This window comes from Bufo gargarizans, chromosome 4 (assembly GCF_014858855.1).
Source record: "Bufo gargarizans isolate SCDJY-AF-19 chromosome 4, ASM1485885v1, whole genome shotgun sequence".
Lineage (NCBI taxonomy): Eukaryota > Metazoa > Chordata > Amphibia > Anura > Bufonidae > Bufo > Bufo gargarizans.
In genome coordinates this window covers 203484041-203509061 of record NC_058083.1, presented here as the reverse complement: position 1 = coordinate 203509061, position 25021 = coordinate 203484041, and the positions used below count along the sequence as shown (strand labels likewise).

At 42.9% G+C, this 25021-nt stretch overlaps 1 protein-coding gene across 7 annotated transcripts in view; it reads right to left on the bottom strand.

Annotated features, from left to right (window-relative positions):
* Positions 1-25021, bottom strand: part of LOC122936356 (LIM domain containing preferred translocation partner in lipoma) — a 271804-nt gene that overhangs the window by 110148 nt on the left and 136635 nt on the right. For all 7 annotated transcript variants that reach the window (XM_044292514.1, XM_044292513.1, XM_044292518.1 and 4 more), the window contains 2 exons: positions 23562-23677; positions 20341-20463 (listed from right to left, as the gene is read on the bottom strand). In XM_044292514.1, coding sequence (XP_044148449.1) covers positions 20341-20463; positions 23562-23677 — 239 coding nt within the window. The remainder of the gene's footprint in view (positions 1-20340; positions 20464-23561; positions 23678-25021) is intronic.

The following is a 25021-nucleotide window of genomic DNA, read 5'->3' as shown; positions in this document are numbered from 1 at the left end:
TTTCTGTCATATAAGCATAAGGCTACATGCACATGAAGGTTGTTTGTTGTTTGGATCCCCCGCCACTTCTACATGTAAGACCGCTTTCTAGCAGTCTTACATCTAAACCAAAAATGATAAATGGGAAGGGCCTACTGGCCTAACCCCTTCCCCGTCCACTTTTTTAGACATGGTGTGAGCGGGGAGAAGCCGCAGATTACGGCACAAAGGACCTTTGTGCCACAATTTGTGCCAAAGACACGCCTAATTTAGATTACTTTCACACCAGCAATTTTGCTGGATCCGTCTTAGATCAGCAAATACGCTTCTGTCACAACAATACAACCGTCTGCATTATCTTTAAAACAGCGATGACGGATCCATCATGAACACCATTGAAAGTCAATAGGGGATGGATCCGTTTTCTATTGTGTCCGAGAAAACGGATCCGTCCCCGTTGACTTACACTGCGAGTCATGACTTGCTCCGCACCACATAGCGGACAGAAAAACGCTGCTTGCAGTGTTATTCTGTCTGTGATGTGGAGGCAACCAAACGGAACGTTTCGTTCAGTTTTGTCCCCATTGACAATGAATGGGGACAAAGCAGAAGCGTTTTCCTCCCGCTATTGACATCCTATGACTGATCTCAATAGCGGAAAGGGAAAGCACAGATGTGAAAACTGGATTTTTGTACTCACCGTAAAATCCTTTTCTCGTAGGATGCATTGGGGGACACAGCACCATGGGATATATACATGCCTAGCTACCACTAGGAGGCACTAGATATAAAAAATAAAATTGGCTCCGCCCAGGTGGGCTATACCCTATCCACAGCACTAGGCTATTCAGTTTGTACCAAAAGCAGTAGGAGAGAGAAACAAAATCGAAGAACCAACATATCCTGTGACCGGGAAACAGCAGCCCGGGGACAGGGAGAGTAAGTAAAAACAGAGGGTGGGATCTGTGTCCCCCAATGCATCCTACGAGAAAAGGATTTTACGGCGAGAACAAAAATCCAGTTTTCTCTTGAATGCATTGGGGGACACAGCATCATGGGACGTCCTAAAACAGTCCTCGAGGGAGGGATTGAAACCTCATGCAAAAAGAAGGATGCACAGGTGCAGAAGAACCATGTGACCCAACAGGACCAGGAGAGACCCTAGCATGAAATGGTTCCAAAGAAAAGGGAGACCGTGAAGATCCCAAGGACAGGTGCCTGGGAAACCAGGCCTGCAAGAAGGAACAAGGGAACACCCAGCTCCACCCAAGCTGGGAAACAATAGAATGCTAGAGGATAAGGGACAGGGTCAGATGTCCCGCGCGAGAGGTTGACAAGCGTGCACTAGAGAGCCAGACAAAGGATCTAGAAGAACCAGGGCTCCCCCTGAGGAAACAGGAGAGTAGCATAGCAACGTCTGTTGGTAACGACCTAGCGCTCTGCTTATATAAGGAATCTCCAGGAGGAGAAGCCCTAAGAGGACAGACCCAACAAGACCAAATAGACATGAGGGTGTCAGGCAGGATATAAAATGCCTGGAAAAGGACGGAAGCAGTCCTCAACCAAAGACTAAAAGTTTAAGTTGTCTCGGACCAAAACACGGCCTGTCTGTGGCCAACCACATGTAAGGGCCAGGGTAGAGAGGAAACAAAGAATCACTGGAGGCTAAACGGTTAAGAGAAATCATAACAAAGACTCACAAGCGAAGGGAGCGAGCCACTTTTCACAGCAAGAAAGGGGGAAAAAAGAAACACCCAAGAGAAGGTGGAAAACTCTTCCTGCCAGAGAAAAACAGCCAACCCCCGGAGGAGGGGGGTCTTAGGTAATGGTCAGGAGAAAAGACCTGCTTCCCATAAGAGGAGGCGAGGAACAAGCCTCTGGAAGACATAATATCGCTGTGAAATGTAAGACCAGGGAAATCCCTAGCTACATAAAGCCACCGAGAAAAAAGGAACCAGCGGAGACCCACTGGTGTGAGAGATATTGGAGTAGAAGGAGAGGACTCCAAACAGTCTAAGGCTACTTTCACACTAGCGTTCATAGGTCCGTTTGTGAGCTCCGTTTGAAGGAGCTCACGAGCGGACCCGAACGCCTCCGTCCAGCCCTGATGCAGTCTGAATGGAGCGGATCCGCTCAGACTGCATCAGTCTGGCGGCGTTCAGCCTCCGCTCCGCTCGCCTCCACACGGACAGGCGGTCAGCTGTCCGCCTGGCCGTGCGGAGGCGAGCGGATCCGTTCAGACTTACAATGTAAGTCAATGGGAACGGATCCGCTTGAAGATGTCACCATATGGCTCAATCTTCAAGCGGATCCGTCCCCCATTGACTTTACATTGAAAGTCTGAACGGATCCGCTCAGGCTACTTTCACACTTAGAATTTTTTCTAAGTTATTAATGCAGACGGATCCGTACTGAACGGAGCCTCCGTCTGCATTAATATGATCGGATCCGTTCAGAACGGATCCGATCGAACGCTAGTGTGAAAGTAGCCTAAGGAGGAACAGTTCTCCAAACAAGGGAAAGCTCGGTCCCAAAAGTGACCATACGATATAAACTGCAAACCATAGCACTAAACAACTAGGTACCAGGTACTTGACCTGGGGGGATGGGAAGAGAGGTTAGAATCTCAAGAAGGCAACAACCCTTGATGACCCAGGAGGGAAAAAAGGAGCAAACCGGGCCCAAAGAAGCAGCTGTCATACAGAGCCTGTGTGGTCAAAAGCCAAGGGAAGCTTCCCCAGAAGGGAGCTGCTAGCTAGATGGTCTAAGAAAGAGTGGGGTCAGGGACCACAAGCAGGATTATCCGGACAGGGATGCAAGAAGGGTCCAAAGGACCGGACCACCTTAGGACAACAATAGCCAGAAAAACAAGGAAATAACATCGGCCACGGGTGACCAACCATTCCAAGTGCAGTAATCAGCCAAAACACTGTCCCAGAAGGGGCAAGTACAGCAGTAAAAGAAACACCAAACACCCATATTCCAGAAGGATGCAGAAGTCAGCCGGGGAAGCCGGAGAGACTACACTGACATGTAGAGACCAGCTACCAGCAGAGCACAATGAAACCCCCAGGGAAGGGGGAAAGAACTGACAGATGCCGACAATGGCCAGGTCCAGGGAACGGCCCTGCTGTAATGTAGCACAACTAATCAGAAGACATAAGGGAGTACCAAGAATGCCCGGACCATGGTACGGGACCACGTCAGATACCAGAGCAAGCCGCAGAGATGTCCACCCGCCGGCAGGAGTGTGGCACTCACTGGTTCTGTCACAGCCATAACAGAGAGGGCGCTGGACGGTGGCCGTCGCTGCTTCTGTGCCGTGCTGATGGAGTGATGGGATCCGAGGCCTGGGTGGCTCTGCCGCACGGTGGGGCCGCGGTGTGGCTGTTGGATCCCGTTGCCTGCTGGAGCGGTGTGGAGGCGCGGTGGTCGCCGCACGGCACTGCGCTATGGTTAGAGTAGGTCCCCACTTAACAAGAGGCAACCTTGTCGCGGTAAGTGGGCCTATGCTCTTTGATCAAACTGTATACTAATGCCTCTAAATAGTGCACAGCAAATGATTGATACTAGTGCTGTACAGTCATGTTTTATCAAACGAAATACTGCAAATTACGTACAGTAGTCATAAGTATAGGAATGAGGATGTGCGATTTAGATTCTCTCTACACAATACACATAACAGAGAGGACGACCAGCGAAGATGCATGTCATTGACAACCCAGAAGGATTCTGTATGGTGGAGGACATCCAACGATGACCCAAAACTGCAGTGGCAGCTGGTGCCAGAAAAGCGAAAAGGAGGCCAGGAGGGAAAGGGAGAAAGGAAGGTCCCTCTCCCAGAGAGAGAACCCCCCCCCCCCAACCTGGGAGAGAAGGGATGGATCCCACCCCCTGGACCCCCACTAACTCTGGGACAGGGATGCAGGAGGAATACTCACCGTCCGATGTCTTCAGGCGCCGCAGGGTCACCCCATCGGCAGACTAAACACGGACCCGTGGGAAAGCCAGCGTGCCACTGTGGATGCAGTCAATGGAGACTGGGTGAACGGCGAGATACCTGGGTATGCGCCCGCATGGGGTACAGCTAAAGTGGCAGCCCATGATTGAGTATCTGCCTACAGCAGGTGAAAACCTGCAGAAGAGAGGAAAAAAATAAAATAAAATAAAATTGCAGCAAGACCTGCAGGAAAAAAGCAGGTCAGGTCTGCCTCCTACGGCACTAGACTATAAACTGAATAGCCTAGTGCTGCGGAGACAGTATAGCCCACCTGGGCGGAGCCAACCTTTTTTTTTTTATTTTTTTTTATCTAGTGCCTCGTAGGGGTAACTGGGCATATACCCATGGTGCTGTGTCCCCCAATGCATTCAAGAGAAAGTAGCCTTAGATGTATTTCTGTTTGATAAATGACTCCAAGTTTTTATTAAAGTACCGTATTTTTCGCCGTATAAGACGCACTTTTTCTTCCCCCAAAATGGGGGGAAAATGCCCCTGCGTCTTATACGGCGAATGCAGTCAGTTTTACATCGCTGGCAGCGATGTAAAGTGAGCGGGGACTCGGGGAGGGACTGGGAGGAGGAGCTGGGGCCGGCAATAGCGGTGGGGCGGTGCAGGCACTGTACTAAAGGCCCGCCCCGCCGCTCCGGTGTACTAATAAAATATGTCATATTCAATTAATGGTTATTAAATATGCCCCTTTATGCCTAATAGTACCTTAAATCCTAAGCGCATCCGTACAATGCAGGCCGGGCGGGCGGCAGCGTAACTCCCTGATGTCACGTGCCTGCGCCGCCTACTTTATGAATGAAGCAGGCGGCGCAGGCAAGTGACGTCAGTGAGTGACGCGCCGGCTGCCCGGCCTGCCGGCATTGTACTGAAGCGCTTAGGATTTAAGGTACTATTAGGAATAAAGAGGCATATTTAATAACTATTAATCGAATAAGACATATTATATTAGTATACTGGAGCGGCGGGGGATCTGTGGATGGCACAGTTATGGGCTGGGAGGGTCTGTGGATGACACATGTATAACAGTGCCATCCACAGATCCCCCCCCTGTAACAGTGCCAGCCACAGATCCCCCCATAACAGTGTCAGTCATCCACAGATCCCCCATAACAGTGTCAGTCATCCACAGATCCCCCCATAACAGTGTCCGTCATCTAGAGATCCCCCCATAACAGTGTCCGTCATCCACAGATCCCCCCATAACAGTGTCCGTCATCCACAGATCCCCCCATAACAGTGTCCGTCATCTAGAGATCCCCCCATAACAGTGTCCGTCATCCACAGATCCCCCCATAACAGTGTCCGTCATCCACAGATCCCCCCATAACAGTGTCCGTCATCCACAGATCCCCAGTAATAGTGCCATCTACAGACCACCTAGTTCCAAACCCACAGCACACCTTTTGGTTAAAAATATTTTTTTTCTTATTTTCCTCCCCAAAAACCTAGGTGCGTCTTATACGCCGGTGCGTCTTATACGGCGAAAAATACGGTATACCTTAAATCTGTACACCATTTTTCAGGATCCAAACTCCAAAATGGTAATTTATGCTAAGCCAGTAAAGCAAGTACAGTTACATTATGCATCTCTATTTTTTTTTTTTGGGGGGGGTTTATACTGCTGCTATACTGGCCAAACCAGGATTTGGTACGATATACAGGTCTTTCCTTAATTTTCTCCCCTTTCTTTGGAACACAATATAATGACAGAATAGTGGTAGGCAGTCCACTACACAGGCAGGTTGTAAAATGGCTCAGTGGTGCAGATTTATCTCTCGTTTAGAGTCCACAAAAAGCATTATGACAGTTACAAAATGCACTGCTATGATAACAATAACGCTGGGTTCAGACCTGAGCGTTCGGGATGTCGCGCTCTGTACGCGCGATTGTACCGGCGTTTGCAATCGCGCATACAGAGACAAGCGAACGCCCATTGTCGCGCGTTCCCAGAAGTCTATGTACGGGAACGCGCGACAAGACGCCCCAAAGAAGCTCATGTACTTCTTGGGGAGTCGGGCGTTTTACAGCGCCATCGTACGCGCTGTAAAACGCTCAGGTGAGAACCATTCCCATAGGGAATCATTGGTTCTTGCCTGTTGAGCATTTTACAGCACGTAGGAACGCGCTGTAAAACGCTCAGGTCTGAACCCAGCCTTAGAGGTCGGCATACATCAAAAGTCATAAACAAATCAACAGTACATTAAAGGGGTTGCCCGATTTTAGTGTGGGGTTCTCCCCTGTCCCCATGAACATTATTAAAAAAAAAAAAAAAAAAAACACTCACCGATGTTATGTTCCCAGCCACTTCCAGTCCCTGCAGGACCAGTGAGTGGTTTGGTTCTCTGACTGCTCAGGCCAATAACAGCAGTGATGTATGTTCAAGTATCTGTGACTACTGAGGCCTGCATTTGGCTGCAGCGGTCACGGAACCAATCTGCTTTCTGGTTCTGCATGAGTAGCAGTGGGACCGCAGAGAAGTGTTTTTTTTCATGGGAGACAGAGGAGAACCCCCAAAGGTAGTCTGTTCAGTGGCCAAACAACCCCTTTAACAGACTATAAACTAAACAACTAAATTACATTATTTAGCGATTTATTTTTTATTTTATGGGGAGAAAACTTTTAAAGCTAATCTCAAGTAAAAGAGAAAAAAAAAAATCAGAGCGTTGGGTTCTGAGTAGAACCTCTGTGGGGCCTTAGCCTTTAAAGCCCAGTGGGTTGTAGATGTCTTTTTCTTCCTCATTTCTTTGGCTGCCACTTTTCATATACAGTGGAGCTGCTGCTTGGTCAGGGTCACGGTCTACAAGACTCCTAAGCTCACAATACACCTGCCATCCTATTCTCATTTCATTCAGTTTCAAAGGTGCTCAGGCAACAGGACTTTTTAGCTGGTAGATTTCCCCTACAGATGCACAAAAAGCCACCAATTCCCTGTTCGTGTAAAATATTTAAGTCTCTCTCAGTAAAGAATCTCTCCTCCACAGTAAATTGAAAGGAAAGGAGTGTGTAGACTGGCAGGGAATAAACATTAAAGAGAATGTTTTTTTTTTTTTCTTTTTTTTTTTTTACTTAACTACATAAAAAAATTGAATGCATATTGTGAAGGTTTTTAAGTGGATCACTGGAAGCTTACATCAACAACCTGAAATATTTTTTTTTCCATTCAGGAGACACAGTAAGGAACTACTATTAAATATCAACAAGGTCCCCGTGTGAAAACTAGCCGGCAATATAGATGGGGCTCAGAAACATGTGTACAAGGAGAATTTTAAGAGAGCTGCATAAAACGTCATTTAAGACAACGGTGTATTCCTACTACAATCACAGCCGATGCTAATCCTCAACTAGAGCGTGTGTCATGGCTTGCTTATGAAAATAAATATAAAAAAAAAAAAAAAAAAAAAAAAAACAGATTTATTTATTTTTTGTCACAACATGGTCACTTTGAAAAAACTTTTGATGTGTCATAGAGACATATGAAAGGTTTTGATTACTGGGGGTCTGAGTGCTGAGACCACCACCTAGCGCACCCTCTCTTTCCTCGCTGCAGGACACGGATTCGAGATGGGTGCATAGACTTTCTACGGAGTCCTGCCTCGCTTCTTCCTCGTGCAGCTATGCGAGAGGTTCTCCTTCCTCGTTCTAGGGATCGCTGGGGATCTAAGTCCTCAGACCCCACCAACTAAAATCTTTGATATGTCGCTATGACATATGAAACGTTTTTTTTTTCAAGGTTTAGTGACACTTTAAAGGTTGTCTGTTTAGGACAATATGATATTGTTTTATATCTGTATCTAGAAATATACGCACACACAAACACATTAGCTTTTTTCTATAAAATCGATTACCGGTTTAGTGGTACCAATGAAATTAACAATATTACATTCCCATTTTGATGAAGCTTCAGGTGGTTAAGTGCAGCTTCTATGCTCTCAGATTCCTATACAAACTCCATGTATATTACATGGAAGCAAATACTAAGAGGTACTAAGCTAAGTGGCTGTTGTCTGGACTTTATTTTCTTTATCAGCACTCTTCTACTAGTCCATATTTATACCTGTCAAATAGCGAGTGAGAGATGGCTCGAGGAAAGTTACAGAACAGTATGTTCCACAGCAGCCCGCTGAGGTCTTAATGTATAACGAGAAGCAGAGACAGAAATCAATAGTGTGCAGTGTGCTGATGTCAAATGCAGAAATGTCACTTGAGGGAAAGCAAAGACTAGCAAGAGTTATGGGAACATAATACAGTAGCTGGAGAAGTGTGACAAGCAGCCTTGAAATAGGATGAAACACTGTGACCTGTCAAAGGCTTTTCAGGCTCGCAAGAAGGAGGCCACAAATGTGGACACCTGTTACATTCAGATCAACAGGTATAATCATTGTGAACATTTACACATGTTAAATACAATACTGCTAACAACCAAATACGACAAAGTGGATTGAGACGAGCAGATATTAGTCACGATTTGAACGCAAGCGAAGGAAGATGGATGACAATCGTGGCATGTAAATGTTTCTAACGATTGAGCAATCTGACTAAAAAACGCTTGTTCAAAGTCTGGGAAATTGTTGATGTGAACTGGTACAATCATCGTTTGTGGTTAATGAATTACGTTATGTAAAAGGTGTATCGTGTGCATTGTGTACATTCTTGACGATAGAGAGCCCTGTGTAGGCAGGCGTATCAACAATTATATGACTGGGGGAAAAAAGCTAAATTGTTTAGTACCAAGTGATTGACACAAGGCAAATGTGGTGCCCATGTTCAAAAAAGGATCTAGGTCCTCACAGGTAATTATAGACCAGTTAGTTTAACTTCGATTGTGGGAAAAATGTTTGAAGGACTCTTAAAGGACTGTATACAGGAGTATGTGACTGTAAATAATATTATAAGTGATAACCAACATGGGTTTACCAAGGACAGAAGTTGTCAGACTAACCTGATTTGTTTTTATGAGGAGGTGAGTAGTATCAGGATGGACAGAGGGGCGGCTGTGGATGTAGTGTTTCTGGATTTTGCAAAGGCTTTTGATACTGTCCATCAGACGTTTAATTGGTAAAGTAAGGTCTATAGGCTTGGAAAGTATAGTTTGTAATTGGATCAAAAACTAGCTGAAGGACCGTGTCCAGAGAGTTGTGGTCAATGATTCCTATTCAGAATGGTCCCGGGTTATAAGTGGTGTACCCCAAGGTTCAGTGCTGGGCCCTCTACTATTTTATTTATTTATTAATGATATCGAGGACGGGATTAATAGAACTATATCTATTTTTGCAGATGACACTAAGCTAAGTGTCGTACTGTACAGTCTATGGAAGATGTCCATAAACTACAAGCTGACTTGAACACTCTAGTGATTGGGCAACAACTTGGGAAATGAGGTTCAATGTGGACAAATGTAAAGTTCTGCATTTTGGTAGTAATAATCTCTGTGCTTCATATGTCCTATGTGATGTAACACTGGGGGAATCACTTATAGAGAAGGATATGTGTGTCCTTGCAGATCAGGGGTGCACAACCTTTTTTGGTCTAGGGGGCCGCATTGTCCCATCGCAATTTCAAGGGGCCGCAAAAATTAAAATAAAAAAAAGTTAATCAGTGCTTGTTTGCATCAGCCTATTACACAGGCTAATGAAACATAAAATATGATCCAAAAAAAGAAAAAGAATACAGAGATAAGAGCTGCACATCTAAAAAAATATCAAATGCATTCAAGACAACAGACACAACAAAAATGGCTTAAAATCATTGTATACAATAAATCAAGGCTATGTGGACCAAATGTGTACCACACGCCACCCTGGCTAACCACAAGACCATGAACATTCTCCCACATGAATAAGTTAATTTCAATTTAAAGTGCATGAGATCCATCAACATGAATGATATGAATAAAATACTTATCATTGAGGTACCATAGTGGGAGTATGCGTGGTGGTCAGGGAAAGAAAAGCGCAACGCGTATCGCCAGGCTCTGCTGGCTACCTCAGGGGTGCTTTTTTTGCAATTAGCGCTCATGGTTCAAACACTTCTAACTTTTTTATTTTTTTGGACGACCAAAATACATTTTGCAGCTTTTTATTACATAAAACAGGGCTTTTATTTTTTTGGGTTTATTATGGGGAAACTAAAAAAAATATGCAAATTCTTATTCAAACTATAGCTCATTCATTATGCAAATTATTATATTAAAAACTTTTTTTAAAATATATACTATATATATATATATATATATATATATATATATATATATATATATATATATTATGAATGATTTTAATTAGCATGAGTACATAGTTTGCTCAGCATGCATGCTGGTATTTGTAGTCCCTGATGCAATGAAGGCTATTTTGGCACCACACAGATATAAACCAAAAGAGGCCCTGCATGCATGTGGGATCTGCACTTCCTGAATTTCATGGTTGCAGTCATGGCACCCAACAGGTGAGCTTTCGTGTTAGGACCCGTCTTATAGAGATCGCCTTGGCGTGCGGCAGACGGGCTCAAATGATTTTGTACAAAATGTATTTGCGAAGCATCTCTAAGTTATTAGCATAGCATAGCGTTTGCAATATAATATACTTTTGTACTCTATTTGGTTTGTAGAGTGCTGTTGCACTATGTGTTTTCAGATATATATTTGCAGCCACAGCAATGTGCACCTACGGATTGGGATGTGCTGACCCCTCCCCCCTTTTTTGTTTGTAGTATTTACACACACACACACACACACACACACACACACACACACAATTTGTCCCCAAAAGGTCCATAAAAGACCTTTGGGGACACATACCATACTTTTTTGCACAATTTCCACTGTAACTGGAGCATCCAAAAGGAGCCCCAGTTATAGGGAAAATCAGCTTGCTGAGGGGGGCTGTGTACAGGGCAGAGCTGGCGAGGCTCTGCAGTCCTCTGCCCCTGCAGGCACAGCGCGCCGCTCACCAGTGTTAAGAGAAGACAGAACCGCTGATGCACTGCTTCTGCCTTCTCCTCGGCTCCCCTGCTGTCTGACTGCCGGGGACCCGTCCTGCTCCTGCTACAGTGCGGTAGCAGGAGCTGTAATGCTGCAATTGTGTGGAGATCTGGGCAGAAACACATCTGATCACACGATCAGCTGTGTTTCTTCCCAGAAGGACGGGGGCCGCAAACCATGGCACTGGGAACCGCATGCACGCATGCATGCAGCCCGCGGGCCGCAGGTTGTGCCCTCCTGTTGTAGATGGTAGATTAAATAACTGCATACAATGTCAATCAGCTGCTTCTAAGGCCTCCAGGATATTATTATGCATTGAACGAGGCATGGACTCGCGGGGCAGAGATGTAATACTACCACTTTACAGTGCTGGTGCGGCCTCATCTGGAATTTGCAGTTCAGTTCTGGGCACCAGTCCATAGAAAGGACGCTCTGCAGCTGGAAAAAGTACAGAGGAGAGCGACTAAAGTGATAAGGGGCATGGAGGGTCTTAGCTATGAAGAAAGATTAAAAGAATTGAATTTATTTAGTCTTGAAAAGAGACGTCTAAGGGGGGACATGATTACCCTATACAAATATATAACTCAGCCATAAAAATAAAAATAAAAAAATGAAGAAAAATTGTTCCATGTAAAATGCCCTCAAAAGACAAGGGGGCACTGCCTCTGACTGGAGAAGAAAAAGTTCAGTCTCCATAGAGTCAAAGCTTCTTTACTATGAGAACTGTGAATCTGTGGAATAGACTTCCTCAGGACGTGGTCACAGCAGGAACAGTGGAAAGTTCTAAAAAGGGTTTAGATGAATTCTTAAAAGTAAACAACATTAATGCCTATGAAAACTTCTAGAAATCGGAGTTCTCACTTCCTTCTGGGATTCGCGTCCGCACCTATCCCTTGGTTGAACTTGATGGACTTATGTCTTTTTTCCACCGTATTAACTGTGTACACGATAATCCTTTTGTTTAAATGCTAGTTGTCTGCTATAGAGTTCAGTCAGTAGTCACTAGTGATCACTTAAACGATTATCTGCTCGTCTAAAGCTACTTTCACACTAGCCTTAATATTTTCCGGTATTGCGATCGGTCATACGGTCTCAATACCGGGGGGGGGGAAAAAATGCTTCAGTTTTGTCCCCATTCATTGTCAATTGGGACAAAACTGGACTGAGCAGAACGGAATGCTCCAAAATGCATTCCGTTCCGCTCTCATACCGGAGAGCAAACCGCAGCATGCTGCGGTTTGCTTTCCGTCCTGGGATGCAGAGCAAGACGGATCAGTAATGACCCACAATGCAAGTCAATGGGGACAGATCCGTTTTCTCTGACACAGTAGAAAATTGATCCATCCCCCATTGACTTTCAATGGAGTTCATGAAGGATCAGTCTTGGGCATGTTAAAGATAATACAACCCTGCCGGATGCAGCAAAAACAATAGTGTGAAAGTAGCCTAAATCCACCTTTAAATTCTGCAAGGAAGCTACAATTGATGTCATCAGTGTGCTGTCCGCATCCATATGTCCGTTTTGCAAATTACAGAACATGTCCTAATCTGGTCCGAAAAATCTGTTTCACAGACCGTCTGAAGTCAATGGGTCCGCAAAAATACAGGATGGCACACGGATGGTATTCGTGTTTTGCGGAACATAAAATACATAGGGTCGTGTGCAGTGGTTTTTAATCCGTGGCTTTCCAGCTGTTGGAAAACTACAACTCAAATCAGGCATTGACAGCATGCTGGGAGTTGTAGGCTCATTACAGTTTGAGAAAAACAGGTTAAAGCTCTCCACTATACATTTGCTATATCATCTGAAAAATAGTTTTGCTTGAGGCATCTTTAGCCACCTGGTTAAGTTGGATATATATATATTTAGTTTTTATCTAGCACTGCTAGATTCTATTCAGTCTGGCAGCTCAGGGGGAGTGTCCTTTCTGCCGCAGCTCTCTCCCTATAACTGCTACAACTTCTAACATGACATACGGCAGGTGGCAGTTGAAGATTTTACTGAGCAGCTCAGTGAGACTGACAAAAAAATAAGGACATGAACAAACAGCAGGTGGCGCTATACAGATATACAGTATTTTATACAACAGCTCACTGGCAATACAACATTTTTAATTGAAATTACAAAAAATAATCTGATTTAGGTGCTGGTTTGAAAAATGTTTAAATGTTTTACTAAGTGATGGCCTAGCCTCAGGATAGACTGACCATTACCTGATTGGTGGGGGTCAGACACCCCCGCCTATCAGCTGTTTGGGTGTAGCATTGTTATGGGAAGTTGGCGGTGGAACTACACTGACTTCAATGGGAGCAGCGCTATAGTAACTAGCCCCTTGGATGCAGTAAAACTGGAGAATGTAAAATATTACAAAACCTAGAATTCATGATTACAAAAATGGAAAACAATGCTGTCAAGTGTTGTGGTGTCATTAAACAAAAGCTCTGGACTAAACAAACCGAAGATTAATTGGAAATCTCTATACACTGTGTTGGTCTCAGGCAAATTTCTGCAAATAACATTTGGGTTTGATATAACAAATGCGTAGGCAGCTATTTGGGCACAGCACAACCAACCAAGCCTCTAAACAGAAGGAAAAAAAGTTATATTTAAAAATCAGCATTTACCGTCCACTCTGTAAAGGGGTAAGGTCCCCTCGAACTAATTTTGCACTTTTTTTTTTTTTTTTTTTAAACACCATGTTGTTTTGGTGTGTTTTTCAAGTCCTATAAAGAAGCCTATAGGACATTGATCAAAACTGGTATAAAAGGAAAACTGGCTTAGCTGCCCATAGCAACCAATCAGATACCACCTTTTATTTTCCAAAAGAGCTCTGAAAAATGAAAAGTAGAATCTGATTGGTTGTTAAGAGTAACTAAGCCAGTATTCCTTTACTCCAGTTTCCAATAAATCTCCCCCCCATGTATCCATTTTATATATGGCAAGATCTGGCAGCCATTTGTGAGCCTAAAAACGCCTGTGAATTTCTCCCAGTGGCAGACAAGTTGAGATCCTACAATGTTAGATTACAAATAACCCTTATAATAACTAGGAGCTAGGAGTAACTATATACTTAGTCAAATAAAGACACCATGTGCCAACATATCAATCTAACATTTAATGAAAAGTGATAGCGTTTATGATTAAATTACCATCCTACAAAACATATCAATTCATTTGCATCCATCATGCTGGAACCGGTATCTGCTAGGCAGAGGACTGAAATTTCATAGGAAGCATTAAAGCCATGAAGGAAATCCAATTGAATAAAAGCATTTTCCTCTTGTGAAATAGCTGTGACCTTGCAGTAATGGAAGATGCTCTGGATTGGCGCTGCTGTGATGTGCACTCCTCTTCACATACAATGTTAAAGCCATGTTCATGTCTGAAGCCTAGAAGTGCAGACAAGACGCAGACTCTATTACATGATATAGACCTGTTGAAGTCTGAGCAAGCATAAAACTCTACCCAGGAACTGGAGCATCACTGCGGTATCCGACTAACAGCAAATCTAGCCAAGCTTTTTCACACAAGCATCCAAGTGCTCTAGCAAATTAGTTCACAACAGCCTAAACCAATATCCCACCTACAACGCCCAAGCAACCCTTCGATGTTTTCTTCCTCTTCCGGTAAATGCCAACCAACCAAAGATCAACAGAGTGATATGGTCCCACACCTGGTGCCCATGGCCCAACTTGGTTTCTTGTTTTAGAGACAGTTTGCTGCAGCCATCTATAAAGTCACCAGAGTAATCTGAAAACAAGAATGTCAAACACATGGTCCTCCGGCTGTTGTAGCTATAGGCCTGTGATGGCTAACCTCCAACACTCCAGCTGTGGTAAAACTACAACTCCCAAGATGCACACTTGCTTGGCTGTTCTCAGGACTCCACAGAAAGGAATGGAGCACTGCTGGGAGTCATAGTTTCACCAGAGCTGGAGTGCCGAAGGTTAGCCATCACTGCTATAGGCTGTCCAGACATGATGGAAGTTGCCGTTTTGCAACAGCCAGAGGGCCACAAGTTTGACCTCTCCTGTCCTCTGGATAGGTCATCAATATCAGAATGGAGAGGGTCTGACACCTGGAAAGCCCATCAATCAGCTGTTAGATGAAGCCAGCGTCCGGTGAGTGCTGCAGCCTTTTCCTAGGCCATGTGATTCCACTGTACATCAGTTACATGGCCTAGTGACAATTCAGCCCCATTCACGTCAATCTGCAATACCAAGCACTGTCATTATACGATGTATGAAGCTGTTCTTGGAAAGCTGATGGGAGCCGGCTGCACTAAGAGCTTCATTGAGCCCATAGCCTCTTTGAAACAGCAGATCGGAGGGCAGCTGCGATTTGGACCCCCACCGATGTGATAATGAATTATCCTGGAGGATAGGTCTTTATTATCAATTGCTGGATTACCTTGTTAAAAATCATACTGCAAAAATGTTTTTAATGCTCTGGGGTTTAGGGTACTTTCAGATTAGCAGCAAGGAACCGTGCTGCAGCTAGAGCATGCGTGCCCCCGGACTACCACTCCGGACCCATTAATTACAATAAGGGCGGGCCAGAGTTCCGGCGGCAGCACGGCAAACCATGCAGAGAGGCGGCCGGAATAAAACTACGACATGTGACCCCCTACAGGAGCATTGTTTTCATTGTAGCAGTTTCTACTGCACAGAGTAACAGCATTGGGCCTGGCATTACAAGCGCAGGATTTATTTAACAATGTTTAAAATAAAGATCTAATGAAATGTGTGATTTTGTTTTTTATCCAGCACGTGGAAGGGGAACGAAAATTCCAGGGAAATTACGCACAGTGCCAACGTAGCATGCCAAAGAAAGAAATTTTCACACAACACAGCTGCTCATGCCAGAACAATGTGTTCAAACAACAGTCACTGAACGCTGCAGGTTTAAAGTGCCAAACCGGCTGTCTGTGACAATGCGCAGGCAAAGGCTGTATCCGCCTGAACAGCTTCATGCTTGCCCTACCCGATACACTGGCCAATGTTGATATGATCATTGCCACCATGTAGGCATGCCCAGCATTCAGTCAGCGGAAGAACAGGGGCTGTACGCTATTGATCCCATCTTTTATGTGGGCATAACTCATCCCATGTGCTGCCAACAATGTAACTCTATGAGAGCAGTGACTTAAACAAAAAAATTGTAACAACTCTCTTTCAAGCCAATTCCAATAATTGCCCTATGAAAATTAAACTGAGTGCTGAGAGACTTCCTATTAGATTGATCAGCGCTTTTTATGTGAAAATCATCTGCTCATATGAGTATGTTATTCCATACAATGATCTCCAGTGGAAAAGACAAAAAAAAAGCTGCATTTTGTTTGAAAAAAAATAAAAATAAATGGGCGCTGCCACAGTATGCCATCTGTGAGAGGCGATCGTTCAACATATAATCCACCAGTGCACACTTTACACGGTGCCCATAAATGTGATGTGAACAGAGCCTAACAAGCTTCTGGGTCTTTAACAGCAAAATGCATTTGGGCACCATCACTGCTTAGCACCCAGTCGCAGCTCGGGCAGTAATTATAAAACGTAGGCAACAGTCACTTCTACTCTACAGTAGACCTTCTATCAGCAGGATCATCTCTATTAAACTAGGCATATTGTCTGGTTGGGTTCAAACTATAGATTCAAATGATCCCATATTTATGCTGCAATGTTGCATAATTCCCTTATTCTTAATATGACAACGAGATAGCTTGCCCCCGCAGAGCTCGAGTTCATCTACCCCCTGCAGCTCCAGGACTTCATCTTGACTGAAAGGGCCACACATCTTGCCTGGTCCTAGCTTCCCGAGCTTGTGCTGTTGGCTCATGTATCAGCGCATGCTCAGAATATCTCCTGCTTCCTCAGCATTCACCTGGAAGTCGAGGTGGCTGCCTTGGACAGAGGAGTCCAGCACAAAGAAAAATTGGATTTTCTTGGGAAAAGCAAAGCAAAGCTGTATCATAAGTAATGTATCGTCTGAATCGGCAGGGTCAACCATATCAGCCATCGTCGTGCCTGGTTTAATAGGGTTAACCTGTACCCACCCGATTTCTTCCAGCATCCTACAGTGGGAAGCCATGCACACAGCAAATCCATTCTATAAGGGTCTGAATAGGGATGAGCAAACTTCTGTTTTCAAGTTCAGCGTACAAGGTCCGGGTTCTCTAAGAATTCCGTTATGGATTCCGTTACAACGGACCATAAGTTATGGTCCATGGTAGCCCAATCCATAACAGAATTCTTAGATATCCTGAACCTTGTACGTTGAACTTGAAAGCAGAAGTTTGCTCAACGCTTGGTCTGAACCCTCTTAAAAGGTGCAACAATAATCATTTGCAATTTGGACATGGACAGGGAAATAAGAAACATTCAGTGTTTCCATTGCACGAATTATCTCCTTATCTCCCAATAGTCAGACTTTGACTCATAGGGAGCCACTTCCAAAATGGTTTTCTTTGCCTAGGAAATAGCTCTTTGCATATTTTTTCCTATGGAGTATTGTCATCAAGTCTGTTGTCTCTTTAAGAAGAGTCAGTACCCTGCCTAAACAATAAGACTATGAAAAAAAATGCCCCCCATATAATGTACTTATAGCTTCAGGCTTATAATGAAGAATAAAGATCACATGCAAATGAGGAACATGGTACACTACAGGAAGTAAGCACACGTTTCAGCCAGTGTTTGGAAGAAAAAAATGCACTGTGTTTTACAGGTAGAACTAATGAAATGAATACATGCAGAATAAATAGAGACAGATCCAAATATCAGCTTTTAATTCCAAAACTGGGAGAAATTGCATGGATGTGTTACCAATGAATGGAATTAGTGGAAAGGACAGAACAGTATATCTGCAGCAGCCTGGTGGGTATTCAGCACTGAAAAGTACAGGTGTCCCACTCCTATGAAAATAAATTGAGTCAGATGAATAATCTGTCAATTTACGGTTGGCCCTTACTAATATCCAGGATTCAGGCATAAAGTATAAAACATCTATGCAGGAATTAGACTCAAGGCTTTGAAGCTGGAAGATGTCCTTTCCACTAAATGTGATTGTGTTAAAGAACCTTTACTGCACAGATTTGGCCAGGTCCTGCAACCTGCCTCTAACATGATTGTCACATTACATGCAAATTGGTTCCAATCCAACTTTTCCCCGGAGTTTTATTCGTAAACTTTCACTTAGACAAGGGTTATTTTATCTCAGAAAAAAATATAAAAAAAATGAAATATATGATTCAATTCATGAGCTGGCCCAAGTCATTGAAACTCTGGTGCCCAATGAACTACAAACTCAGTGTCACTTCTGCCAAAACTATCAAACTGTGGGAATTAATGGGATCAACAGAATTCCTAAATCAGGGTCCAGTAAATATTGAACCTGACTTTTCAATATTAACATTCTCAGAAGTTTATCCTCACAGAACGTCATGAAGTTTGACAGAATGGTAACCAGTCACTCTTGAATCAATTTGTACTAGTAAAGAATGTAGAACTAAATACTGACTTATTCCGAAATAAACCGATTCATCCTTCAGGACTGTCAGATTTACAGATGTTCCCTTTCTATGGAACATACCAGACATTAACTCCATAGAGACATGACCAAGCTAAGAGCGAGCACTGAGCATCATTCATAACACAGCAACTTGTAGGGGTTGTTCACACAACCGCATCCATAATTCAGTCTGCAAATCACAGATCCAGAAAATACAGGTGCGTTCTGTGTGCATCACACACTTTTCGCGGGCCTCATTGTAAGGACGCCTGTTCTTGTCCACAAAAACAGACAATAGGATGCGTTCTATATTTTTTGGGGGGCCGTCGAACGGACATAGGGATGTGGGTAGCACACAGTGTGCTGTCTGCATTTTTGCAGCCCCAGTGACATTAATGGGTCCGCGTGCAATCCGCAAAAAAAGCAGAGTGGATATGGACTGAAAATAGTTGTGTGAATAGCCCCAGAAATTGAGTTAGCTGTACCCTATAACATACTGACTGTTGTCTCCATATGTTGTCAGAGAGGGAATGCATGATTCGCTAATGTGCTGCTGATTACATACAGGTTCTGGCACTGGTTCTGATGGCGGTGGAGTGCTGTAGGGGGGAGGACAGCATATTCACAATCCTCCCAGCAGCTGCGCTCTTGTTCTCTCTGTGAACCCCCTGGACTACCAATTACTTCTTATTATATTATAAGACCACTATGTCTCATTAAGTATTTACATATTGACAATATTGCGGGTATATGCTGAGAATAAAGGGGGTACTGTTATGTAGCAGATACATTATAGGGATGGGTGGTGGAGGCGCGAGATTACATATTGTCTACCACTGTCAAAGGGGGTGGCTTAGAGGAGATGAGCATTAGAATGGCAATGCTCCAAGGCTTCTCGTCTGCCCTGGGTGCTCAAAAGTACTAATTAGCATAATACAAATGCTCAAATCTTATCTTATTAAAAGATGATCAAAACTTTAATTCTCATGACTTCCCAAGTGCTTTCCAATTTGATGTCATGACTGCATTACCCAGCAGCGGTAGAGATACCAAAGGCCTACATGTCGCCCACATTGCTTACATACAATTGCATAATTTGGGAACAGGGGGCTAAAATGAATTATTTCATCAATAAGTCCTTTATGTTTACAGAACTAAGTAATAGAAAAGAAATAACTTTGCACTCAACTGACAAATGCTTGCCGACATCCAATTAAATTCTTGAAGACCATCTCTGGGATAGACAGGGTCAACAGAAGAACAAGTAATAGAAAAATGTTCACACAACTCCTCTCAAATTCTGTTTTAAAAGGGTTTTCCAAGATTTTATAACCGCTTATCTACTGTTTGGATAGGTCATCAGTATTTGATCGGCCTCCACGCTTGCCAAGCAAAGCCCCTCTGCTTGGTATGGAGCTCAGCCCCTTTCACTTCCATGGGGCTGAGCTGCGCCTAGGCCATGTGACCGGTGAACTTGTCGTCATTGACATATGAAAAGCTGAGACTAGGCCATGACGCTTCTGTGAGCGTCGCTGCCTTCTCAAAGCCCTGATCGGCGGGGATCCCGAGCATCAGATCTCCACAATCAGATACTGATGACATATCCTGAGAACAGGTCATCAGTTATAAAGTCTCAAACTAATAAAACTGTACCCAATCATGTAACTGCGACAATACTCTGCTTTTGCGGCGAATATACAGAAATAAGTAGCATGCTACTTATTTTTGTAGTGAATTTATAAGGAAAATTTATGAAGCATGTGAAATGGGCTGTGCACACCCAATTCACCTGCATAAGGTAAGGGAGAAATTACTACAAAAAAGGGAAACTCTTAAATAAAAAATAAGTGCCTTTTCATAACATCACTGTACCTGACTTATACGTGGTTTGTATGGAGAACTGCTTTCCAAATCCGCCAAGATGCTGGTCAAGGAGTCAATCTCTGCGTCTAGACTTGAGCGTCTTTCTTCTAGGGTTTTACCACCAGTGTTTATCTGTAAAACAGGCAGTACATACATTTATCACAAATGCCAACATCGACACACAATTTTACTTTATTCTGTACACATCAAACTGTCGTTTTTCTAGTGATTTTCTGTATTTTCTTAGTCATAAAAGATCTAGGGCAATGGTGACACCATAAGATATCATGGAACACATCTACAGAGCGGCTGAAGCATAGGATCTAAAATTTAGTGGTCAGCAAATTACTAGTACAGAGGAAACATGCTTCATACAAGTGAATTGGTTAGCTCATGCCCAAAAACAAATCGCCTTAATGATTCTACACCTTCATAATGAAATAATATAGTTACTATGAAAACACACTATCATAGTTTGATTCAATGCAGACCAAGCAAACACAACGCTTTCTGGGTGGGGGCCACACTGTCAGACTGAACCAACGTGAAGGGCTGAAATTTTTTTTTATGGGGCATTAACAACTGAAATACTGTATTTAGGGCATATTGAACATCCATTATATACCATTAATGTCTAGTTACAGTTCCAGGACTCCCATCTAATGGGAGAATACCTGAAAAATACATGTAAGCAGCCACAAGACATACACATACATGTCTGTCACCAGAGAGTTTAGGGCCACACAGAATAGTATCAAGGGCTGCATGTGGCCCCCGGGCCGCAGGTTGTGCACCCCCGATCTAGACAGACCATCTACGGTGCAAATTGGCAATTAAAGGTTACATTTCTTCTTGCAGGACAAGAGGAATATCATGGAGAAGGTACCTATACATTTTCAATAGCTGTGGTCTGACAGCTAAATTTCCCAGGCAACCCATATACACTGGCACCCTTGGTTTTATTGGCTAAGTGTCTCAGATATTATCATATCAGAGTGAGGACTTTGTGCATATATAATGCTTGCATCTACTTTACTAAGTGCATTATTATCTTATTTCTGTGATTTTCTTCAATAATATGGCCAGGGACATCCGCACATTTGTATACCATATCGTGCAGGATGTTTTTATCGTAGTTTTTTCTGTGATTTTTTTTTGGTCTATGTAGTATTTGCTTGAGGGAGTGGCACCTTCAAGTGTGAATGCACACCTATTTTATCTTGGGAGTAGCATTCCTCTGCACTTTTGCCCTTCCTATCCAATAGAGCGCCTTGATTAGGTGGTACATATGGCTGTGCTTGCTCCTCCTCCCATTGGTTGCTTGATGCACATGGAGGTGACTAGGAGCAGCACACCATATGTGCGGGGTCTGCGCTCCTGAACATAGAAGCCCAACGGCTTAGGTAGGTTTAGCGTAGGAGGGCTTAGATGTGTTTTGATCAAGATATATTGGCTAAGTGTCTCAGATATTATCATATCAGAGTGAGGACTTTGTCCATATATAATGCTTGCATCTACTTTACTAAGTGCATTATTATCTTATTTCTGTGATTTTCTCGGTTTAAACAAGCATGCGTTTCCAATAATAAGAAGGGAATAATCTGCTACAGATACCAAACACTGACACATCAGATAGTCGCTTGGTCCTGCCAATATCAGTGGGTTCAACTGACTGTTCCCTTCTGTGTACTGGTAACTTTACTGGGGAGCAATGGTTTGCACGTCAACAACCAGCATGATCACAGATTTAGCATGGTTGGGTGGTAAGGTCCTGAGAGAAAATATATATATATATATATATATATATATAACTATAGTATTCCTGGTCTCTGAATTGGAGTTAACACAATGAAAGCTTTAATTACCTTGTGGGTTTTTATGAGCTTTCATACAGTATAAACCATGGTATTCTTCTAGTAATATTGGTTTAATTGCACAAACAACTGAGAAAATAATTCATCCAACATGTCGTTAATATCGCCCATATGCAACCCAGTCATTTATCAAACAGGTCTTCAAATGTCTAAACAGAACCCATATCGGTGCAGAATACAGGGGATAGGAAAGAGACACAGAGAATACAATCATTTCAGCTTCATAAATAATGGAAACATGAAAAAAGTACAAAAGGGGGCAAGTGGTGTGGGAAAGGACAGAAGCTTTACGAAAGGTCCAATTTAGGGAAATTTTTGGTTATCAAGGCCCAAAATTTCATAATTTGAATTATAATCAAAGTCACTCAGAGTGGGGAACAATAATAAACTTTTGGTGAGTGTTGAAGTAGTAAGGCCACTGTGTCTCAGACATGGGTTGTTCTGCCACTGTCCGCTGCTGCTCCATCTTTAAATAGCACACATGCACCCCACCATGTTACTATGGTAGCATATCCATTTTTTTATTTTATTTTTAGAAGATTCTTATCACATATTTAAAAGATCATATTCTCTATCTTTGGACCAAAAAAAATCTATTAAATAAACTTCAGCTCCCCGTAACATTAGGAGATATCTTTTACTCACTGATGTTGGCGCTCACAGCAGCTTTGCTTCAATCTGATCCTCCAATTTTATTCTTTATCACTGGTGGATCATTTGTGTCTATATTTATCATTAGAACTACCAAACCTAATTCAGTTACATCCAATTGAGCCTTTATCATGGTGACGAATACTGTCTCTAAAGTACAACTTGTCTCCTGATACTTCCCCCACCCAATGGAATTGGAGAAACGCATTAGGAAATAGGAGATTAGCGTACTAACTTGAGAGCCGATTTGTGTCACAGGTTCTAGGTTTTAGTTTTTTTAATTATTTTTTTTGTATGTATTTTTGTATTTGTCAAACGGGGATAGCTGTAGATTTTTGGTGTTCGGCTATATTGGCAGCTTGCAAGGCCAACCACGATTGTAGACACAGGTAATGTTATGTTTAGGGACAATTATTTTTGTAAATTTTGAATCATTATTTATATATTTAGTTAAACATAAATATATCTGTATTTAGTGATATGCACAGAAGTACATAACCTGGTCTCTGAAAATGACTGAACTACATTTGCCCAATTGAACTACTGTGAAGACAAGTCATATTAATACAAAAAATATGCATAACAGGAATTTGCAGTTTTAGTTTGACATGCACAGCAGAACAGATAAATCATAGTTTCTGTAATTCGTAAATGCAAATTTTTTTGCCCTAAAACTATGTCCTACTATCTTTCCTAAAACATTACCTGGACATTGAACATTGCATCATCAAGAGGAGGAGGAGGAAAGTTCCCAAGGCCTGACGGATGCTGAAAACTACTTTGGTCCTCGGGAGGAGGTGGGGGAGGTGGTGGAAAATCTCCTGTAGATCAAGAAAGTAAAATTGTTATTCTTCATAATGTCTTGTAAGGCAGATTTACATTCCTGTAATAAATCCCAAACACGAAGAGTACTACACAGTGAAGCACAGAGACCAGCAGAAAGCAGTAGAATACACTTCAAGGTTTAAAGTCCTAATAAAAACCTCTGATTTAGGTCTCATGCACACATGTGCGATCTGCATTTAGAAACCTATAGAAAAGAGTCCGCAAAAAAAACGAAAACACGGAAAGCACAAGGATGTCATCCACACGCTGTACGCATCAACGTGTCAGGTCCTTAAATTATAGAACAAGTCCTATTCTTGTCCGTATTGCAGACAATAGTCATTTCTAGTAATGGGAGTGAGAAAAATGCACACAAGTGTCTGTATTTCAAGGATCCATGGTTTGCGGACCGCGATATGGACATTTTCATTTGCTCGAGGCCTTAAATTTCCAAATTCAAATATATTGAGAACAGCACCTGCACACTATTACACAACTTAGGCCTCGTTCACACTTCAGTAATTTGGTCAGTGATTCCCATCAGTGATTGTCAGCCAAAACCAGGTGTGGATCAGAAACACAGAAAAAGTGCAAATCTTTTCATTTTACCTTATGTTCATGTACACTCCACTCCTGGTTTTGGATCACAATAAGTGACGGAAATGAGTGCCCAAACACTGACCAAATCACTGAAGAATGAACTAGGTCTAAGGAGGGAGAACAGTTGCTGGTAGGCAGCAGTTGGCACAGAACATTTAGGAAATGATGGCCATTTCAGGATGAGGTAACCACTTAACAACATATGTAAGGATGGTTTTACACCTTGCACTGCAAAAACGCATCAGATGTGTGGGTGTTTTTTTCCAGGTGAAACATGCTAAACCAATGTATCTCACCTATAAAAACTGCATAGGCAATTACCACACTAATGTCTCACCTATGAAATCAATAATTGATTTATTTATTTTATTTTTTACGCTGGGCTGAGAAACCCTAGATTACTATAATCCTCTGAAGGATCAGGGTTATAGATTTTGACTCCTTCAAACAGTGAAAGAGGAAAGGTCTCCCACAAGAATCCAGTATTTTAATGCTTTCCTTTCATAACCTGGGTGTATTAAAACGGGACAAAAAAATTGATTGCTATGGGCAAAACACCTAAACATTAACGATTATGAGCATCTTATGTCCAATGAATTGCCACCGCCTATTCTGAACAACAGTGGTGGGTTGCGAACAGGTATTAGTTGTCTAATGAAATATACAGTGGAAGGCTGAATGCGGTATCTTAGAAAAAAGCATCAAAAGCCTGAATCTAAAGACTTCAAAAAGGGATTCAT